Consider the following 22,104-nt stretch of genomic DNA (forward strand, 5'->3'; position numbering starts at 1 on the left):
TTAATAAATATTGTCCCAGTGCAATCCCTCACAGATCAGCATTTTTCCCTCGAAACCAGTGGTCGAAGTGGGATGGTATGCGGTGGTATGCCATACCGTCTCTAATTTTTCAGTAATGAGGACATACCGTCTCTGGTTTTTCAATGATCAAGACAATATTTAAATAGCTGGTATGTTGAGTATGTTGAGTATCATAATAAAATCATAATAAATCATAATAATACCGCCTGTGCTCTTTTTCCACTGCTTGAAATAAAATTTTCTGGAAGAAAAACTGACTATGAATACTTCATGAATGTCATGCGGATAAGATCAAGACGTATATGATTCATAGGATATCTCGTTAGCTTGTTTTGAAATAAATACAAACTATGAAAAGATAATTGTAATATTGGTATCGCATTGTTTCCTCTATTAAGTAGAAACATAGAGGGAACATCAGAAATCTCTTGAGCTTATTTCATATAAATATAATAATTATTCAATAACAATTTTAGAGAATCATCAGTTGGGTGAATTAAAAAAAAAAACTGAACTGCAAAAGAAACAGTGACTAACTCTGTAAGTTGGATATACTGCACCGTCACATGGTAGAGAAAATCGTATAAAGTTCATGCGCTGTTGCTGGCTGAACATTCTGCGACTGCAAGAGCGGAGCGGTGGAAAGAAGCAGGTAGAAGATTCACGAGTTTTCAGTGCGAGCGGAAGCGATTGTGTGCTAAGTGATAAATCATGTGTGCTATTAATCCAAACTGTGAAGAAACTGGTGAAGGACATTCCCATGCAAGGCGACGACCTACTAAGACACTAAAAGTTGTTGTTAGTAATATCGGCAACAATGAAACATGTAATTGTGGTGCCAATAATATTAACACAACAATAATTCAACCTGTTATTGTTGCTAAGGACAGTAGTGTTTCTGTGAGTGATGCGTGCCCACTGGCTAAACAGGGATGTCTACCAGCGGCAGCATTGCAAGTTAGCAGTGACACTCAAGCCACTTACAAAGGTGATGTGTTGGCAAAGTTTGTTGAGAAACATAAGGCACTAATTCAAGTGAAAGATGCTTTATTCGACAAGTTCCTTCAAAGCCACTTGTATCGGTGAGTATTTTTTCTTCACTATCCATAATTTTTGTCAAATATCTGAGTGTTGTCATAATTTTATTATTATTATTATTATTATTATTATTATTATTATTATTATTATTATTATTATTATTATTATTATTATTATTATTATTATTATTATTATTATTGGTCTTTTACAGAAATTATAGCCAACTGCTGTTTAAATTGGTCTTTCATACAATAAATAATTAAAATTTAATTGCATGTTGACAAAATTGATCCAAATCGTTTAAACGGATTTGAGTAGCTACATGTTCGTCTTTGGGATTTTTATTTTTAAATGCCATTTCTCCAGTTCGCAGTTAGAACGTTCGTAGCCAAAATCTTTGATAACGGAATTTATTGTTGTATCATCAAGCTAGTAGTAATTTAAGGGATAAGACATGCGACTGTCTTCACCACAAGAGCTATAGGCTATGGCATATAGACTTCAGAACTTCATAAATGCACTGAAAATTAACCAATTCTTCCACCTGAAAGCAGTGTCAGGAGAGACGTTAGCATTTGTTTTATATCCTGACGTTAAATACACAAGCGTATGGCCGGTCAGAGAGCTTTTACTTGCGTCATATGTAATTAATGATGTTAGTTCCGATCACCATTATCCTTGACTGTGTAGATAGGGATTCGTATACGCTTTTGACGTGGAAGACCCGGGTTCAATTCCCCGCTGGAGCTCATGTGGCTCGGATTCCATGTTAAGCTGTAGGTCCACGTCTCATATAGCCACGCTACTGAAAGACGACATCAAAACCAATCAAATCATATTTCAAGTAGCTCCTGAATCGCCACAAGGTGTTATTACGCGCACTAGCATGCACCCATAGAAATAAAATTTTCTTTCTGAATCTTCCTCTTTCGGAAATGAATTCTCAGCTCTTAAGTGTTAACACCTAATTGAAACCAAATGTGCCTAGAAACGAACACAGAACCGTGTGCATAGAAACGTGTTAACCTCTCCATTATTTGGCGTCCATGTTATTATATACTTTCTGATACATTGTGCAATACGTTCTTTTTTTTTTTTTTTTTTTTTTTTGCCAATTTTCCATGAAAACCGAAAAGAAGTCTTAGCTAAGGCTATGACCTGTGTAATAATAATTTTAAAAAATGTAATTCATTGAAAGCAGGTAATGGAATCTCACTTGCCGTCCTCTCAAGGTTATTCATTATGCTAACGTGTGTGTGTATGGAATGTAAATGGCTGGGAGCTATATGCTAATAGATTGAGGCCTTCATTTCATAGTTAAATATTAATTAAAATATCCGGTGTATTGATTATTTTTTCTTTATAAGTATGTATAATACCATGACTGAAAATCTTAATTTTACTAAGTAGTGGCAATCTCGTACTTAAATCTCAATTCGAAAATATTTGTAACAAGCTAGAACTTAAGTTGCCAGACGTCTTATCACTGCCACGTAAATTCACATTGGATAAAATGACAGCATCATCCAATATATCGTACAAGGATTATTTTTCATTATTATTTTTAGATGACCGCCCTCTCCCTCTCAAGGATATTTTCTGGATGCATCTTTGATTGTCGCTCGCGTGAATTTAATAGTGACCAATAGTACAATACGTTGAATTGTGGTTTAGCGTCGCTTTCGGTACCGAGGCTATATGAGGCGTGAATCTACAGTGTAAGATGGAATCCAAATCACCGTATTGCGTTCAAATATGTCAAGGTTGACCCACCGGAAATCGAAGCCATGACCCCATTCACCAAATAGCAAGTCACTGCTGTAACTGAAGCTTCCATGCTCCACGGTCTTCCGCTAATTTCTTCGTCTTCACGTACGATTTCTGTGTTTTGACATCGTCCATTAATTGTAGTCTCCTCCGCCCTCTCCCTCTCTTTCCTGCCACCATACCCTCTAACACGTCCCTCATGACACAATTACTTCTCAAGAGTCTTCATCCCGGCGAAATTAAAATACCGCTAATTTTACAGTAATTATGTGATATCTTCAAATAGATAAAAGATAACTGAAATATGGAACAAGAGCGCCCTAGACAATGTTATTTTGCCTGAGGTACCGTTATCACAAGTCACCTGGTGGCTTTCCGTTTTCAGCTGTTTAGAAACGCGAAAATAAATGCCGATTTTCAAAATGGCTCGAAATCGAAAGCAGATAAGTGAGTCGTGATAACGGTTTCTCATGTAAAATAATATTGTCTAGGGCGCTCTTGTTCCACATTTCGATTATCTTTTATCTATTTGGAGATATGACATAATTACTGTAAAATTAGCGGTATTTTAATTTTGCCGGGATGAAGACTCTTAAGCAATGTCCCAACCAATTTTTCTTCTTATTCTTAATAATATCTAAAATTGTTCTTTTCTCTCTCACAGCGTTTGTAACACCTCTCATTCGTTTTCCGCTCGACCCAGCTAATTCTTTCCATTCTTCTCCACACCCACATCTCGAAAGTTTCCGACCGTTTTTCGTCACTTTTGCGTAATGTCTGTGTTTCTGACCCATACAGCACAATACACCACACGAAGCATTTTATAAGCCATTTTCTCAACTCTTTATTCAATGTCCCACAAAATAGTATTTTCTTCCTCCTAAAGGCTTCTTTCGCTATTGTGTATGCGGAAGTAAATAAAGGCCAATAACACTTGGTCTAATCATGTAGTCATAACACAAGGAAGAAGCAAAAGTTATCGTCTAGCTGTTACGTAATTCTAGCGGTATTTTTCTTTTATGTCGGGATCACCTTCGGTAGCATAAGGACACACGTCAAATACATATCCTTGTCCATAATTATGTACTGAGTTAATGTAATGTACTTAAAAGGGTATATGATTAAAGCTTTGTAACACATTTTATATCGAAAATACAAAGATCGATATCTGAATCTTTCCTTACAAAACTCTTCTTGTGAAAACCTTCCTGTAGTATTTTCAAGTTCCTGTAATCTATAGTGTATTCATAATTTTGTATTTATGGGAATGTGATGGAATTTGAGGTGTATAAAGTTCACAGCTGAAACTGTATACTAGTTCACTGAAGTCTAATTTGGATGAGTTCAGACAATAATTCCGACGGGTGCAGATGCTTATCGTTTGAACATAATTTATTAATACATTAGCATACATATTTAACCAGACAAGTAACTTCACTCGTCTTTCCGAACTTAAGTACAAAAATGTACGAAAATATGAAAATCAATAACTATTTACACACAAAAAAAAGAAGTGGTTTAGCAGTAGAGAACTCACCTCTTATGCGAAGGATCCCTGGTTCTATTCCAGGTTTCGTGGGCAGGGTTCTAGAACACTGGTCTACATTCATTAAGTTGTAATTAAGAAAGTAATCAACTTGGTTACTAACCTGCCTTCACTCACAATCACTCGCTCGGCATTACTATGTGAATTGAGTATTGATCTTTGATAAAGAAGGGAACCAACTGGCTACTAAAGTCATCTTCACCTAATATGTGTACCAGCATTCTAGAACCTTCCCGGCCTCGTGAGTTTGATGGTTAACATTGTGTCTATGGGTTTTCCGGGGGTTCTCCCGTTTCCCACTACATTCTCATTCCACCAGTTATTTCATTAGTCATTTTCATTAATTTTCGTCCCTCCATACAACAGGGCGTAATCGTGGAACATTATGCTAGAAACTTCATATCATTTATTTTTAAAAAATGAGAATATTGTAGTACATGAAACATACTTATTGTTTTTCTTTCTGTTGGTATTCATAAAACGCTTGGAATGCTTGTGTACTGTGACGAGACGTGTAGAATGTCACGTTTAAAAAAAAAAAAAAAAAAAAAGGAATTGCAATTCAATGAACACTAAACTACTTCAAGGAGTATTCTCTTTCAGTTTCATTAAACCAGTTTTGCTTGGATACTGGAGATCTTCATTAAAATGCTCGAGTTAGTTGCATCAGAACTTTATTTTATTTTATTTTTTTAAATCAAAAGATTAAGTAAGAGCCATATGTCCACATCGGAATGTCAATGTATGATAATTTATTTTATTCAGGCTATAATGTAGGCTACATGACAATCTGCACGAAGCCAGAAGTACAAATTTCAAAGGTTAATACGATTGTTTAAAAAAAAAAAAATAAAAATAAAAGCCGGAGATTATAAGGATATAAATGCAGTTTTGTTATCATTATTATTGTGTACTTCTAGATTTGTCAGACTGTCACTAATAATTATGAAACGATGTAGTGATTGAGTAAGTTATATACTTTTATTATGTGACAGTGGATTTTATCAAACTAGTGTCTCTTTGTTCATTGAAGCTTAGTTTTGTTTAGCGTCTCCTTCTATTTTTCTGCGTATCAGTGGCGGATCTAGAAGGTAAAAACTGAGGGGCAGGCAAAACCCAGACTATGATAGGTATATTATGAGTTTACTATAAATTATTAAAAATACAAAATAATGGTTTTAATTATTTTTGTCACTCAAAAACCGGTGGGCGAGGCCCTCCGACCTAGGGCTAGATTCACCATTGTCGCTTATTGTCAATCAATATGCAATTTACGGTTGACAATATTGACTTCTATTTTTGTGTCGAAAGTAAATCCGAACAGATATTATTATTAGTAGTAGTAGTAGTTCTGTTATTACAGGGGGCATGGTGGGTCAGTAGTAGAGCGGTCACCTCTAGTTCGATCCTTGGCCACGTATGTTTGTGGTAGGTAGGCAACATCGTGTCCATGGGTTTTTCTCGATGATCTCCCATTTCCTCCATTCTCACTCCATTATTTCACAATCATTCTCTTAAAAAAAAAAAAAAAAAAAAAAAAAACAATGCCCGTAAAACTTTTTTGATGTAATTACGTGATGTGATTGTTTTTTTCTCTCTCTCTCTCGTAAAAAGTTTGCCCATCAGTGCCGTAGCCACAATAGAAAGCCTCTTCTTATGAGATAATCTAAGTCAAGCAGTGCTGCGTATGGTTAGAGAAAAGATGATTGATCGTCTGTGCTTAGCAGAAAGTGGTTTGCATTGCGGCGTCCACCCAGCGTCGTGAGGACAATTGGGGAACTACTTGAAAGAAGCAAATAACTGACTCCGGTCTAGAATGGAGTTTAGCTTCTTATGAACGTCTTTTTCTACTCTCAATGAATGCCGCATTTTTGTTTGTTTGTTTGTTTGTTTGCTTATATGATCAGTTTGGTAAAGATCGAACTTTGCTTGCTAGGAATTTCTCTAAAAGGTCTAGGCAACTTTGCAGTGTATCTCCGTTCTTAAAGCCAGCAGTTGAAAATACAATCTTCAAATCCAGATAATACTTTATGTGCAGATTTGCCCTTCGTCCACCAAGCTCCTGAAGTGATTAAATAGAATCACGAATCACCACTGTGCACCTTTTTAAACAGTTAAAACTGAGTATGAAAACTGCGGAAAAATCATTCGTGGAAAAATCATTACGTCATAGTGAAAATAACGAAAAAAATGTTCCATTTGGCTCGGACTCAATATATACATATATAATTAAGTTCAGTGGTGTTGAGGTCATTATCTTTCATTTAATTGACGCCAAACGACATGGATGTTCTTTTTCAACGTAACTGACTCAGGTCATCGATGATAACTTTAAAATGTAGAACGGTCGTTGGGTAATACGTAAAAAAAACGGAAATAGCTTTGAATTTAACTTTTGAACTAGTACTTTAATTAATATAATTAATTCCAGATACTTAAATCAAGTTACAAAATATTATCTTAACGTGTACACTCATGTCCAAAATGATTGTCTCATATCTATAACTGTCTTCTTGTAAGAATATAATTTGATAATGATTTGCTGGGTACTTTTAATACTGACGCTGTGTGAATAATCGGGAAATGTATATTTGTGATAAATTTCATAAGAAAAGAATTATAAATACGAAAATTAGAATGAGTAAAATGAAATGTTGCTAAATGGACAAGAAAATTTTATTTTCATTTTATTGTTCTTATTTACTGATATTTTGACATGAAATTTTCCACATACATGTCTTTGCCGATTATACACATACTAACATTATAAGAAATACTGGGCGCATTCGTTATCAAATTATATTCCTACAACAAATTTATAGACATGCGACAATAATTTTGGACATGAGTGTACATATCTTACAGTTAGATATAACCGCGTCTCAGCAAGTTTCGTTTAAATGCGAGTAGTTTTATTAGGATATAATCGAATAAAGGTCAGATGTATGAAATTATTTCTAATCTTACAAGATATTGAATGAGCAACTTGCCGTTGTCGAATCTATGTACAGACACAGTAAATAAATCACTTTGCATTTCTACGAGACAAAACAGAGCTCTTCACAAAACAGATATAATTTCCGAGACGAGACAGCACTTACACGGCACCTTTTTGAGACCAGCCCCAAATCTTGTTTTATGGGTAACACTATTTGTGTGTGAAAGTATAAATTATGCTAATGTAGAAATCAATAATTAAACAAATGACTAACATATTAATTTGACTTAAGTTTTGCGAGTTAACATCTAATCTACAATTATGGCCATTTTCAGCAATAAAAATTGTGTTGAATTTTAATGTTAATGTATTTTACTTCCATTATATATACTAATGGAAGTTCTACTTCCGCCAGCAAATTGCTGTGCTATCATTAGGTGGTCAAAAGAGTTACATATGATATCTATGACCACTTTTATATGTTTTTATACCGTTTACTTATTAAATTTTGGAAATTAGACGTTCTGATCAATTAATAAGACATCTATTAACAGACATTGTAAATTAATTTCAAGATTGTGATTCTTTAACAATTTTAGAAAAATAGTAGAAAAAGATGCCCTTTTTACAGAGTAGATTTTAATAATAACAAGTCAGTTACCTATGATAATAATACTTTTAGTATTAATTATTAATTCTTGTTATAATTCTTACAAAATGTAACTAAATTTATAAATTGTTCTATTTGTCTTCCAGTGTGCTATGTCAAACAACGCAACCAGCACATGCAGTTATTTTTGTGGCAATTACAACAGTATGTTTCTTCATGTACCCATATGCTAATGGGAATGGCAAGAGTAGTGCTGAGAACCAAAGTACGTGGCATCTAGTCAACCTAATCTATCTTACTGCATTCATGACTCACTTTGGATCACAAATATGGATGACATTCGTATCAGGTACGTTTTTAAAATTCATCAATATTATTATTAGCATAATTGTGAATATTAGTATAATGAAGATTTTTTAAAAAGATTTCCCCCAGATAAAGTAAACAGAAACAAGATCACAGCTTAAAACCTGAATTTGATAAGGTGACAAAAAAAAATAATAAATTTAAGTAAACTAGTATATCAGGATATCAATTTCACATCATTCACAGAAATAGCAGGAAGTTGAAATGTGAATCTACAAGCATGGCCAAACCTTCGGTAGAGAATATGGTTTAGAAGTCAATGCATGTAGAGTAGTATTTCAGTAATTGGTAAATTACGAAGTTCATCAGAATATAGGATTGTAGTAAATAGAAATATGTATATATTTCAATAACTACTCATTTTGAAGTACAATATGAAATGTTGTCTATTACCTATATTTAAGATGTAACAGGGTTGGATACAGCTAGTATAGATTAAGACTTTCAATTTAATATGGACCATAAGCATTTTTCATTGTATAACTCGGAGTCTGTGAATTTTTACTTTGTTTTATTTACTTTATTAATAGAGAATATGAAAGAGTAGCTGAATGTAAAGGACTGGTGGAAGCTTCCTGGGCATATTAAAGTTGTAATCTTATATATAGAAAAGAAAGTTGGTTTATTTACTTGTCTGGTATACAAATTCACACTGTTGGCTTGGCATACTTCTAAATACCTGTATCGATGAGATCAAAGCTTGGAAAATATCGTAGTCTATTTACAATTTTTGATGCATATCCTAAGGGGAAAGGAGGGGGATTCAAAAGGGAAGAGGGTTTAAACTTGACCAAAATGGAGTTTGTCACGAGCTGCTGATATTAAGATGATGAAACTCGGTATGTAAACTCATTTTTAAAACAAGTAAACATGTATATATGACTTACAATCTAAAAAAAAAAAAGTAATCTACTAATATACTGTGAGTAAACATAATCGTAAACTATCGATTAGTTTCGAATCTAAAGTTTTGCGGGTTGCTTATATGGATAGTAATATTCCTGATGTCATCTTATGTCGAACTTCATTTCCTATCGATGTAGGAGGTGAATAGGGCTGAAAAATGAAATTAAAAACTGACCGAGATTAATGTTGAATGACCGGGATCACGGTGGCTCAGTGGTAGAATGTTCACCTCTGGTGCGTATGGTCTCTGGTTCGATCCCAGCTCGCGCCAAGTGGGTTTTGTGGTGGACAAACACCGTGTGCGTAGGTTTTCTCGGGGATAATCCCGTTTCCTCTTACTCATTTCATTCCACTTTTCGTTCATTTCTCATCGTCTCCTTTAGCCCACGTGGCATACTTCGACGTAAAACTCAAAGATTACCTTTCATGTCATTTAGTGTTGAATCCATCTTTTTCGGAGTCGCTTGTCAGATTTTTGACAGTCCCGATGACATTTAAGACCAAGATTAGTCAAGAACGTGCATGTCAGCTGGCTCAGGAATTGACAGGAGCAATGCCGAAGAAACTGAAAATCCTTGTTAGTCTTAATTTATTCTATTCAGTTAATTTTCAAATAATATGCATAAATATCATTCTTCCCATTTAAAGCTGGGATTGATTTCTCTTTCGAGTTTTCGACTATAGATATAGTAAATTACAACATTAATATACGTATGAACTTTCATCGGTACGGCTGTATTAACGTATTTGTTGTTTACGTTAAACTATTGTCATTAAAACAAATCCGAAATATGTAATGAAGAATGTTTATGGCACATGTTAAATCGTAGCTCTTAATCCATTCTAACGCCATCACTTCTATTCTCGTTTATGTTGGAAATATGTCACTGTAGTTTTGAGTTAACCTGTCAGCTTTAACTACGTAACACTTAAGGCGCGTGTTCATTTATGGCTGTTCAGTGCTTCCTATCTTGAAATAGTAGAGTATCCACGGTGTTATAGAACGCGCTTACCGGTACTAACATAATGTTCTAGTAATGATTAGGCAAACCAGTTTCTTGTTTTGTTCATATTGCAGGTACAGGATTTGTGAATTTTATCGGCACAAATACCTCCGCTGCCACAAGCAGCATTGTCTTCTGTAAAAACTTCTCCAATGTAGTTATTTGTAGCAATCTTCTATCTTCTTGAGAAGTTCCCTCACACGTGATTTATTTTAAACAGTTGCAGTCCTGTGCACAGACTTGATTTGTATTTTCACATACATTTCTTCTGTCTGATGCATCCTCTTCTAACACAAGTCCACGTTTTATTGAACACAACCACATTAATAGTTCTGAACTTCATAGATGCAAATGGCGCCTTTTGTTCAACTCTACAACATAACACGAACGAGTTCGGGTCGTGTCGAACTGAAGACTCCCGAAACTCACTGAAAACATACGAAAGCTTGTAAACACAATTACGTTGCTTATATATTATGTATAATATTTTAATGCATAGTGATATTTTGATAGGATGCCACAGCACTGAATTGAAACTAAAATAAAATGAAATGAAATTGCTTGAAATATGTTTCGGTGATACATTAATTTATTTAAACTCAGGGATGTATATGACGTCACTGGTATTATTTGTCATGCATAAGTAATTAATAGGTTTTTTTCGTGCTCAAAAATAGCGTTCTATTGCTGTCTTTAATGATTTCAACACAAATAAAAAAAAAAAAACACAAATTAGTATAATTAAGATAATATAAAGTTTGCGTGCATTCCCTTGAAAGTTCAATCTGTTGAATATGTTGTTTACAATGATTGTACGATACTATTAAAACTTACCGCAGTCCTTTTTTATTCTTTCCGCAGGTCTATCCTTGTATTTTTCAGTACCTAGACATACATTCTGTGCTGTACAAAGAGTTCTCTTTCCGATGTACTTCACAATAAACAGTGTCTTAAGCCTCGTCAATTTTGTCATATTTATTAAGCTTCATCCTACGTACACATGGGATTCTTTGACAACTGTACAGGTAAATATGTTATAATTGTTATATTATTCTTGTAGTTATATTATCCTATAGAAATCAAAATTAGAGTATATATAATATTGTGTAATTTGGAAATTTTGAATACAAATTATTATTATTATTATTTAAGCATGAAAGTTTTTCGCGATTACAGAATTATAATGTAAGAACAAACTAATTTTCCTGTTATTAAAATCATTTCATTCATTACCAGCAAATGTATCATTTATTTATAATAAATTCAGTTTAGGAAATCGCCCATATATATATAACCTTAATAATTAAGTAATTTAAACAAAAAGTACGGAAACATACAAATATTTTAAGTGATAGCTCTTAAAACTTAGTTCAGTTGAATGTGATTTCATTTTCAAGTAAACTAGTTTAACATTTCCTCAATAACAATGTGTATAATTTAATGTTTACTTCAATCTGTTTTCAACAAACGAAGTAACGTAACTAATGTCAAATAAAGTAAATATAAGTTTGTAAATTTTACGTATAAAACTTGAGATTTCTGAAGATCAAATAAAGTGACAGTTTCAATTAACAAACTCAATTCAAGAATATAGGCAAAAACCAAGTAAGTCCAAAGAAGTCAAACTTTGCATGGGAAAGAAAATATCAATACATATGATAATGAAATTAAGCTGCTTCAGTCTTCAGCAACTTACTTTGTTTACCATATTTAAATTTGCTTGAAAGCAAATGTCCTTATTTACCATATTTAAATCCTCATGAAAGCAAATGTGCTTATAATCCTTTGCAATTTTGATCTTTGATGGGTCTACTCTATACTCCTAATTTATTGCAGAGTAAGTTTTTCAAAATATTTATTTATTTATTATTTTAATATCTAGTATACATACGTATTGTAATTAAATAAACTTGACTCAAACATTTTAATTTTTCTTAATTCTATTTACAGGTTGCCACAATGCTAATTTGCTTCTTCGATGAATTGATAATCTGCTTGTACTTAACACCAACCCTTGTGTATCTTCTGGATAGAAAGCTTCCAATTGAAAGTGCTGCTGGTCTTGGAATGGAGATTGGTCGTTGTAATTTTGGAGCGTTGAAGCAGTGTCCATCTTATATGAAGTTGTATAAAGAATTTCGACGTGTTCATATGCAAATTGCAATGGGAAATATGGCTGCCATGGCGTGCACTGCAGTTCATCTGTATTATCTTGCTGATAAACTATGTCAACTTGGTATATAGTGGTTTCAACAAATAGTATTGAACTTTTATATTTTCGTCTGTAACCTGAAATACTCGCTGAGCTTTAAAATTATTGCTCAGATTAGCTAAAATTTCGGCTGTTTGCAACAGCAAATTCCATTTCATTGAGTGAAAGCTTTAAGAACTTATAGGTATTCAACACTGGTTTGATATATCCAAACCGTTGTACTACTAAAACCATTCAAGATTTAATCATCCCGATGTTATGGTTGTAATACCAGTAATTATCAACACATGCTTCATATGGCCAACTGTTGAACATCATGGTTGGTTTTTGACAAACATACAAATATACAATCGTAGTCTGATTGTACAATACATATTATGGTCTACTCTGGTGAGCTAGAAATTTAGAGAGAGAGACTTGAAATGGAAAGGAAAAAAAATTGTTATAATCAGTATTTATGTGTGTGTCTAAGTGTTTGAAAGCTGTAACAATTCAAAATATTAAAACTAGTCGTATGTAAAGTTGTACTAGTTGTACCTAGACTATTGTTGTTTTTGTATTAAATAATGATAGAAATGTTGTTATTGAGATGCATAGCGTATAGGATGAAAATATCTCAATGCCATTTAAAATTTTGATTCCTTCACGTGAATACACTAAGATATGTGAAAGAAAGATAAAAGCGTTGAATTTCTTTTATACGACAAGGTAGTAGGAGTTAATGTGAAGAATGACGTCAGTATTTGCAGAAATAATAATAAAAACTTAAAACACCATATGTTGACTTACTTTCTGTATCTACAGTACATGGTGAAAGTAAATTTTACCACGAATTACAAATATGTAGAAAGTGAAGTCAACCCACAATTTTCACGAAAAGTACCACGATTTAGAATAAATTTTCACTAGCTTAGAAGAAGAAAACATGAATCAGTTGTTACCTACGGACGGAAACAAATACTTTAAACACTGGATTTACTCTACTAATCTGTATAAAACTGATCTCAATTGAAAACTCACCGATTACATTATTCATAAATATACTACTAATCTTTCATGACATTTTAATATTTTGGGAATATGAAACAATAATAAAATAATAGAAACTGCAGTGCAACTGCAGTACCTAGTTTGAGATCTCATTCAGTATGTTCCTTCTTCTTCTAATGATTCACTTTGATCGTCATTGTATCAGAAAATCTGAGTTCTAAACTCAGATCCTTATTTTGAAGAACTGAGATAATCAAATGTAAGCAATCGTAGAATGTAATCGATATAATTATAAATGAATCGTAGAATTTTTATTTTGTATGAAGAAGTTAGTTACACAAAGAAATTTGGCTATATGCCCATTACATTATTAGTATTATAATCATTTAAGAAGTAAGGCGTAAGCAGTTTTAATACTTGGTAGATTTTGCTAAATGTGTGTAAACTTATAAAAATTTGCTTCCTTTTCTCACATGTACTGCAAGAAAATTGTTTTCTCTAATTGTTTCTACTGATAATAATTTCTTTATACAAAAAAGATTTAATTATTTCTTATTGCGTAATTAGCTAGTATTTTTCGATATAAAAGAAAATTTTATTGACAAGCTATACTTTTCTGTCCCAGATAAGAATTTGTTCATTTATAATCGCCTATATTAATAAAATGCTATGCTTTATCAGCTATGCCTGATAAATTGTTTCCAGCATCTAACAATCTATTTCTGGTGTCTTGCTGATTTAGAATTCAATTATATCAACATCTGTTGATGTTAATTGTAATTCCTTTTACTCTATGCTTCAGCAGCTAGTTGGATCTTTGCTTACTTTAGTTGATAATTACTTGAATATTAGGAATAAGAGCAGATTTCGTGAGCTATATATTAATTTTTCGACTGAATATTGGACCCCAAATTTTCAGTTCATTTACTTTTTTTTCTTCTTTCTTCTTTCGTTCAAGTTTATAACATTATCAGAGATTCATAATTTTCCTGCAGTAATTCAGTTATGTTTTATGAGAAAGTCAACAGAAGTGTAAGACTAATTTATATAAATTAATTTGTTTTCAAAAATATTGCCTAACATGAATACTATTCAGTGTCTATATTTTTTAATTAGTGCTATTCTGTAAACTAAATGGTACTATAAACAATTATTTGCATTCCTAATCATAGTGCCTCACAAAAACAATGTACTGGATATTGATATTTATATACTGTTTGCTCGTCTACGTAACTATATAATGTCTACCAAAAGTATTGTAAGTCTGTAACTTGGTTTCTCAGTTCTTCAATTTATTGAGCAATGTCTTTTAATTACTTCTCTCTCGAAAAGCAAATTAAACTCTGTATGTTTTCATAGGGTCTCAGTAATTTATTTTGTTAAACACTACAGAGATCTATTCCATTAATTAAAACGAGAACGTAAATTTGTTCGTTCTCATTTAAATAGTCATTAATAACCTGACAAAGAAGAAGGTGCCTTACTGTAATTCCGAAGTATACCGATTCACGATATTTGTTTACATCTTTGTTCGGATTATGATGTAAATATGATCTGTTCAATGCTATTAAGGAATGTTGTTTCTGACGTTAACGGACCAATGTCATGAAGACTATACATATCGGTGATGATTATTAAAATCAGCTTAACAGTAATTTGTTCCCTAGTACTTGGTATCCGAGACAACTATAATAAAAGGGAACGTGTTCAAATATAAAGAAAGTTTTATTTCAGTATTAGAATTCCGAGACTCATTACATTGTACATAAACATACATACATATTTATTTAGTGTGTTTCAATAATTTAGAAACTTATAATGCAAATATATTATGACTGTATGTGAGAGAGTGAATGAATGTCTATGGTCTATGTAAAAAATACACTGCACTGCCATGTATGATACCGCAATAAGTACATGAATTCGTTTATATCTAATATTTATTCCAATTTTTTCAATGTTTTCATACAGTTCGATTGTAGTAAGATTCAGTTTTGTTTGAATTTGTTGTTCATATTGAGAGCTAAACGAGTTGTCTTTTTTAAAAAAAAAAAAAAAAAGTGTAGCTTTCAGCAGATTACAACCAGCATTCAAATTACTTTTTGCTAGATATCAAATAATTAACATTCATTTTCAGTGCTTGTAAACACAAAGTGTTGAACTACATAAAAACATATGTATACTTTACCATCTATTATATAGATTCCATATTTAAAGCAACATTTTATGTGCGAATTTTAAGTTACACAAGTTTTAATTTATTCAATACTCATAGAAAATATTACGATGTACTTTATTTTTCTTTGATTCCTAGTTTTTTCTTACATAGAAACTATTTTACATTATTAATTCAAAGGCCAAGAGTACAAGATCAGATACAATTTGTCTTTCGAAGTGAGTTATCAGATGCCGCATAGTCGCTTTACCCTGTTATAAAAAGTGTAGCAGCTTCTGATGAACTTCTGGTAACCATAAAATAGTGATTGTTAGCATATGTAAAAAAAAAATAAATTCATAGATCAAATTTACTTAAAAACAGGATTTAAATTTAGTTTACTCATGTTCGGCCACACGAAAGGAAGATACTATTCCTTGTAACTAGTAAACTTCTTACACAAAAAGAATTGTTTTAAATTCACAGCTTAGATATAAAGTAAGACTGTTTGATGGCAGAATGCTTCGTATTTTAGTGTTAACTTTTTTCTTTACGTAAATGTGTAAATATTTATTATATATACAATAAATAGTTGTGTATTCATTTGTGTGTTTGTGAAAAGCACTTTTTTGTATTCAAAATTTATTTATGAAAATAAATGAAAATATCCTTACTACTGTGTTTGATTTATCTTGTAGTACTAATAGTATTTCTGTTCTTCTGTTATGTCGATGAACACTTTTTAAACACTTGAGTCTTCTTTTCCATTTGTTTCATTTGGTATGGGAAAAAAATGAATTTTCGTCCAAAATAATCAGGTTCTATCAAGTACGTCCAATGAATAGCATTAGTATTGAAATAAAATGTGGAATTTCAAAATATTAAAGATTTCAAATGAACTGTTATACCTACGACACTTTTTAAATTTTAATTAAATGCCTTGTAACCAAGTGCCCATTTCTTCACATTTCTTTTAATATTTACTACTGCAACTTTATCACACAATATGCATCACTGTAACTTGGAAGTTCTTTAGTATTTGATGAATGATACAATTTGAATTAGTGTTGTTACGCAGTGAACAAAATTAACACCTGGAAATTGCTGACTATTGTAACACACAATATTTTGAGAGTATTAGCAAAGTGTGTGGCAAAATTTGGAGAGTACTTTTAGATTTTGAAAAATAATATAAATAAACAAACAAATAAATAAATGAAATTAAAAATCGGATTGATGTGAGAATAGTTGTTTACTTTTTTAAAACATTTTTTATCTTTAAAAAGAACTCAGAAATAGTAAACACTGGGAAAGTAGACTATTTCATACTTATGAAAAGTTAACAATTGAACAAACAAGCCAATACCTTTCACATAATTCAGAGAATTCAAAAGCTCGAAAATAAGACGTGATAAGACTGTGCTTATATATTTTTCAGTCATAAATAAGTAAATTAATAAGATCTGCAAACACTAAACAGATATTTAAATGAAACATGTTCTGAAATAAAAATAAAGTTTTACTAAATCCTGACTTTCAAATATTCTTAATCTGATTATGTCTACAAATTGAAAGAAATGATAGGTGTAACGAAGAGGCTTGAATCGTAAAGTAATGTTTTACTTTCAAAGGAAAATTACTTTAAAATAAATCGTTATGTTTACATTAAAACGTCTAAGTTGGCCACCATTGGTTCTATTACTAAGTGGCCAACTTAAAAAAATGTAGTTTGAAGCTAATTCCATTTTAGATGGTAATATACAGTTTTCTAATGGTAATTAAGTATAATGTGCGTATTTAAATATATATATTGTGAAAACTTTCTGCCATATGAAAATATCGTATGTAAAAAATATCTAAGTTTGTATTTTGTGATTTAAAAGTGGTAATTTCAACGTCTAATTGCATGGGAAACGCTGCGGCACATTCTTTATTCTTTTCTGTCTTCACCTGTGACGACAGGTGTAAATAAAGTTATGGAAACATCCATACTGTCTTACCTTCTTCGTAACGAAAGCATTTACCAAAAATGGTCTTCTTGAGAATTTAGAAAGGGCTTTTTTTCTTTTTTTTAAATGTTTGCTTTTTTTGTTAGCACTTTGCAATATAAATCCGATTAGCATTTGTAAATTTCTTGCAAGGTTTCCAGAAGGAAAAAGATTCGTATACGTGACAAAACCAAAGGAGTTCCATAGCTTATTCCATCTTAGGTACACTACCAAATATTGCAGTATAGAGTATGGATGGGAAGTTAATGACACCAAACTTTTCATACAGACACTGATAATAAATACGAAGGCAATTAACAGTACGACTGCTCCCTGTATTTTTGGAAAAGTTACTTTCAATCGACAAGTTTTCCCCTTTATTCCCTTGTATTTATTGAACGCCTGAAACGTACAGTATAAAATATGTTCTAAAAGATCTTCTAGGAAATGAAGATCACATACGTGCTCAAAACACAGAGGTAATGTAACATTAACAGGATGGGAATAACGTTATTTTAATGCAGCCAAATTGGAAGATAGACAGATGGCCAACTCAAGAAACAGTAAACAATGCATGTCTTATGAGAAAATGCAGGTTTTGTAATAATAGGAGTAAGTAGAAGACTTGACAAGGTTACTGTATTAAAATGACGTTTTCGAGTTACACTTTCCTCTTTTCTGACAAACTACAGTTACAATTTTTTTATGTATACTGTGCACTAGTAAAAACCATTAGACTAACCTGAGTGACTAATGTTTCATACCTTCTAAAATTAAAAGATACTGCTCATACTCTTTATATAATTTTGAATATTAAGAATATATTAAATATGAATATTGATATGAATATGAGAATATTTATTTGGTTGTTAATATTAATATGGATATTGAGATTATATATTGATTTGAAATGAAATATTTAAGGATTGTTAGCTAACAAATTTATTATTTGATATTAAAGACATAACACAATTAACAGATTCTGTGTACAGCCATTATAAAGCACAATTTAAGGGAATATTCGTGTCATTTAAATAAGTGCTATTAGCGTGTACAGAAATTTATGAACACATTCAACTACAAACACATCAATTCAGTAATTGGCTTTGTCTTTACATTTTGATTGGAGCTTTTACAATTTGATGAGTCTAAACTAATCTAGAAATGATCTGAAACAAATCAAACTATTCTAACTAATCTACAACAAATATAAATCACATCTATAGTCGATAGTAATAATGGAGTATCAGAACTGAACAAATGATATAACGAACAAATGAAATTTCTGCCTGTCGTGAAAGCCATCCTAATCACTATCAGCCAAGTCTAAACCAAAATATGTAGCCAGGAATATTTGAAAGGATAACTTACGTTATGCCTAGTGGAAAATCCATGGTGGTGGTTGAAGAGCGTACAACTAATATCCAAAGGGTGAAGAGTGAGACTGAAAATTGCAAGAGATGTAAGAAGCTCAGTGTTTATATATAACAAGGCTACGGACTTTCACTTTTTATTTCCATACATCACCTGTTATTTTTCTTTTCAATATTCCTGTCTGTTTTTATTTTTAGGTACTCAAGTTTCTGGCTATGAAATACCTTTTATGATACAAATTATACCATAGTTATATTAACCATAACACTAATTACAGAACGCCAAGACAATAAATAGTACTTTTTTCTTGTTTGTTTACTAAGATCAAGACCACATTCTACCACGTTTCTTCAATTGTTACTTCCAGCTTTAAGACAAGACGATGTATTAAATGTCTAAAAAAAGAAGAAGCAACAGTTTAATTTTAACTTTATTGCCGATTTGAAATTACATATACTAAGTACAAACAATAACTGAAAAATTATTTTTACTCGCTGTTCCACAGGCTTTTACAAGATTACTCTAGATATTTGGCTAAATCACAACGCTTCCTCGAAAGAAACGGGATACAGCTTGTAAGGTAAAGCAAGGTTAAAATAAAGAAAGCCACTAGAATCCAAACGTTGGAATTTGTTCAATTACTGGTATACAATCTTCCTCAAGATGATTACTCATTTATAAGCGCCACTTCACGTAGTTTTAAATTATCAGATGATAATTACTTATAGGTAAAACATAAGGAACACATTGTAATATATGTAAAAAGAATTAATCCTATTACTATTCCTGTGTAAACAATGCCAGGTCAATCCATTCTTAAGTGATCAAGCATGTGCCGTTCGACCATGTCCAAAAAATTATTTTTTTCATGAATGTTTATCCTATATCAGGGTACTTCAAAACCACAATTAATTATTTTTTTCAACATCGCATGGCGACACAGCGGCTGCCGCCATTTTGAGTTTTCTCGATTTCAGGCGTTTACGTTGTTTTGAATATCTCAGCGTGTGTTTGTCCTACCAAATTGAAAATGCTGGACGTCTCCAACTTGTGCAGAGCTAAAACTTTGATCTCTTAACATTTTTGCCTAAAACCACCTGAAACGGGTAAAATTAGGGCATATAGTAGCAACATTTTTGGACGTTGAAGAGAAGTCAAAATGTACACTTGACAAAAAGTCCGAAAGTACTCATTGCTCTTGCTGTTTGCTATATCAATGATATTCAATCACGTTTATTCTGGTTTTAACTGTCAACTCATGCAGGAGTCTGTTGTCCTTTCGTTTGATCTACATTCCCCAGTCAGGGGCCGCGGTGGCTCAGTGGTAGAGCGTTCACCTCTGGTGCTTGGGGTCCCTTGTTCGATCCCAGCCCCCGCCAAGTGAACTTTGTGGTGGACAAACACCGTGTGCGTGGGTTTTCTCGGGGTTCTCCCGTTTCTTCCCACTTTCCTCATTCCATCATTTTAATTCATTACTCATCATCACCGTCTCCTTTAGCCTAACCGGCATAACCGTGGGACGTAAAACTGAAAGATTTCATTTCATTTTTACATTCCTCAGCCAGTGTTTACAGTGAGTGAGTGTTCACTGACTGGGGAATGTAGATCAAATGAAAGGACAACAGTCTCCTGCATGAGTTGACAGTTAAAACCAGAAAAAACATGATTGAATATCATTGATATAGCAAACAGCAAGAGCAATGAGTACTTACGGACTTTTTGTCAAGTGTACATTTTGACTTTTCTCGCCTTCTGCTGATAGCGGCACTCTTCACTAGTGCTGCTGTGGTTGTGATAAGACAGTGAGTCACAGCTAGAGGAAAGAAAACGAGCTTGAAAACCTTGACTGGACTAACCATTCATCCTACTTTATTTTACGCCATAACAACAAATTTCCAGTTTAATTTGTGAACAAAACACCTCCTAGAGTATGACATCATTCCTTAATATTTTGACCCCCTTCCGCTCAAAAACACGAAACGCGCTTTGTTGTATGTTATGGTATACTAAAGGAGTAACTAGTCCCAAAATTTCAGTTTTTTTTTATTTTTATTTTTATTTTTTTTTAATCCAGGCCCATTGGAGATATTGGACAGTGAAATATGCCAAATTGGCATAATTCACCAACTTTACGATATTATTTTCAGGACTTCGGGAGCAGCTACAGGTCTGCAAATTTTTGAGTATAAACTTATGACCCTGGACTACATGCACACACAAATTCAGACCTCTACGTCAGTTGCTTCCTCTTCCCAAACATGTCTTCAATGTCCCAAAATGTTGCTACTATAGGCCCTAATTTTACCCGTTTTAAGTGGTTTTAGGCAAAAATGTTAAGAGATCAAAGTTTTAGCTCTGCAAAAGTTGGAAATGTCCAGCAATCTTCAATTTGGTATGACAAATACATGCTGAGATATTCAAAACAACGTAAACGCCTGAAATCGAGAAAACGCAAAATGGCGGCAGCCACTTTGTCGCCATGCGATGTTGAAAAAAATAATGAATTGTGGTTTTGAAGTGCTCTTATATAGAATAAACATTTCTGAAAAAAATAGATTTTTTCGAGATGTTCGAGCGGCAATTTTCCTTTTTTCTCGATCACTTAGCATGGATTGACCCTGTGACCCTGTTATTATTATAACATCGGTATTTCGGTTACTTCAATCGAGTAATCATCGTCAGGATCAAACACTGGCTAAAATCATGCTCTGCAGTAAGTTTTTCATATGTTTGTTACAGCTCTATCAACCACTAGTTTCTATGAACATAGTCATAGCGAGGTTAATATCACTACCTGAAAAACATACTTTTCTGTGTGTGTTTTCTGGGTCGTGATGTTCACCATATTATAAGTACATTCATAAAGGCAGTTAGTGGTTGACTAACTTGTATTAGTGTACTTAACTTTGTACATAGATCTGTAATTCTTGAATGCTTTAATAAAAAAAAAGATGATGTATCTGTGTCAATTGATAATCTGTAAATAATATATCGTATTAATACTCTTTGTTATATAATTTCAATCATGTCCATTGTATTCTTGCTTTTTGTTTTAAGTATAGTGTTCCTTTCAGCAGAGGAATTATATGAGACGTGGACCTACAGCTTAACGTGGCATCCGAACCACATGAGCTCCCACCGGGAATCAAACCCAGTTCTCTGCGCCAAAGTCGCATACACTATTCACAT

At 32.6% G+C, this 22,104-nt stretch overlaps 1 protein-coding gene across 1 annotated transcript; it reads left to right on the top strand.

Moving 5' to 3' along the window:
- The first annotated feature begins 619 nt into the window (after positions 1-619).
- Positions 620-16,226, top strand: LOC145683950 (uncharacterized). The gene is made up of 4 exons (XM_081755658.1): positions 620-1,103; positions 8,067-8,269; positions 11,058-11,221; positions 12,147-16,226. The coding sequence occupies exons 1-4, from the start codon at positions 733-735 to the stop codon at positions 12,438-12,440; spliced, it is 1,032 nt and encodes a 343-aa protein (XP_081611784.1). The 5' UTR covers positions 620-732; the 3' UTR covers positions 12,441-16,226.
- Positions 16,227-22,104: the final 5,878 nt, after the last annotated feature.

The sequence above is a fragment of the Thermobia domestica genome, chromosome 4, assembly GCF_964235325.1.
Source record: "Thermobia domestica chromosome 4, izTheDome1.hap1.1, whole genome shotgun sequence".
Taxonomy (NCBI): Eukaryota; Metazoa; Arthropoda; class Insecta; order Zygentoma; family Lepismatidae; genus Thermobia; species Thermobia domestica.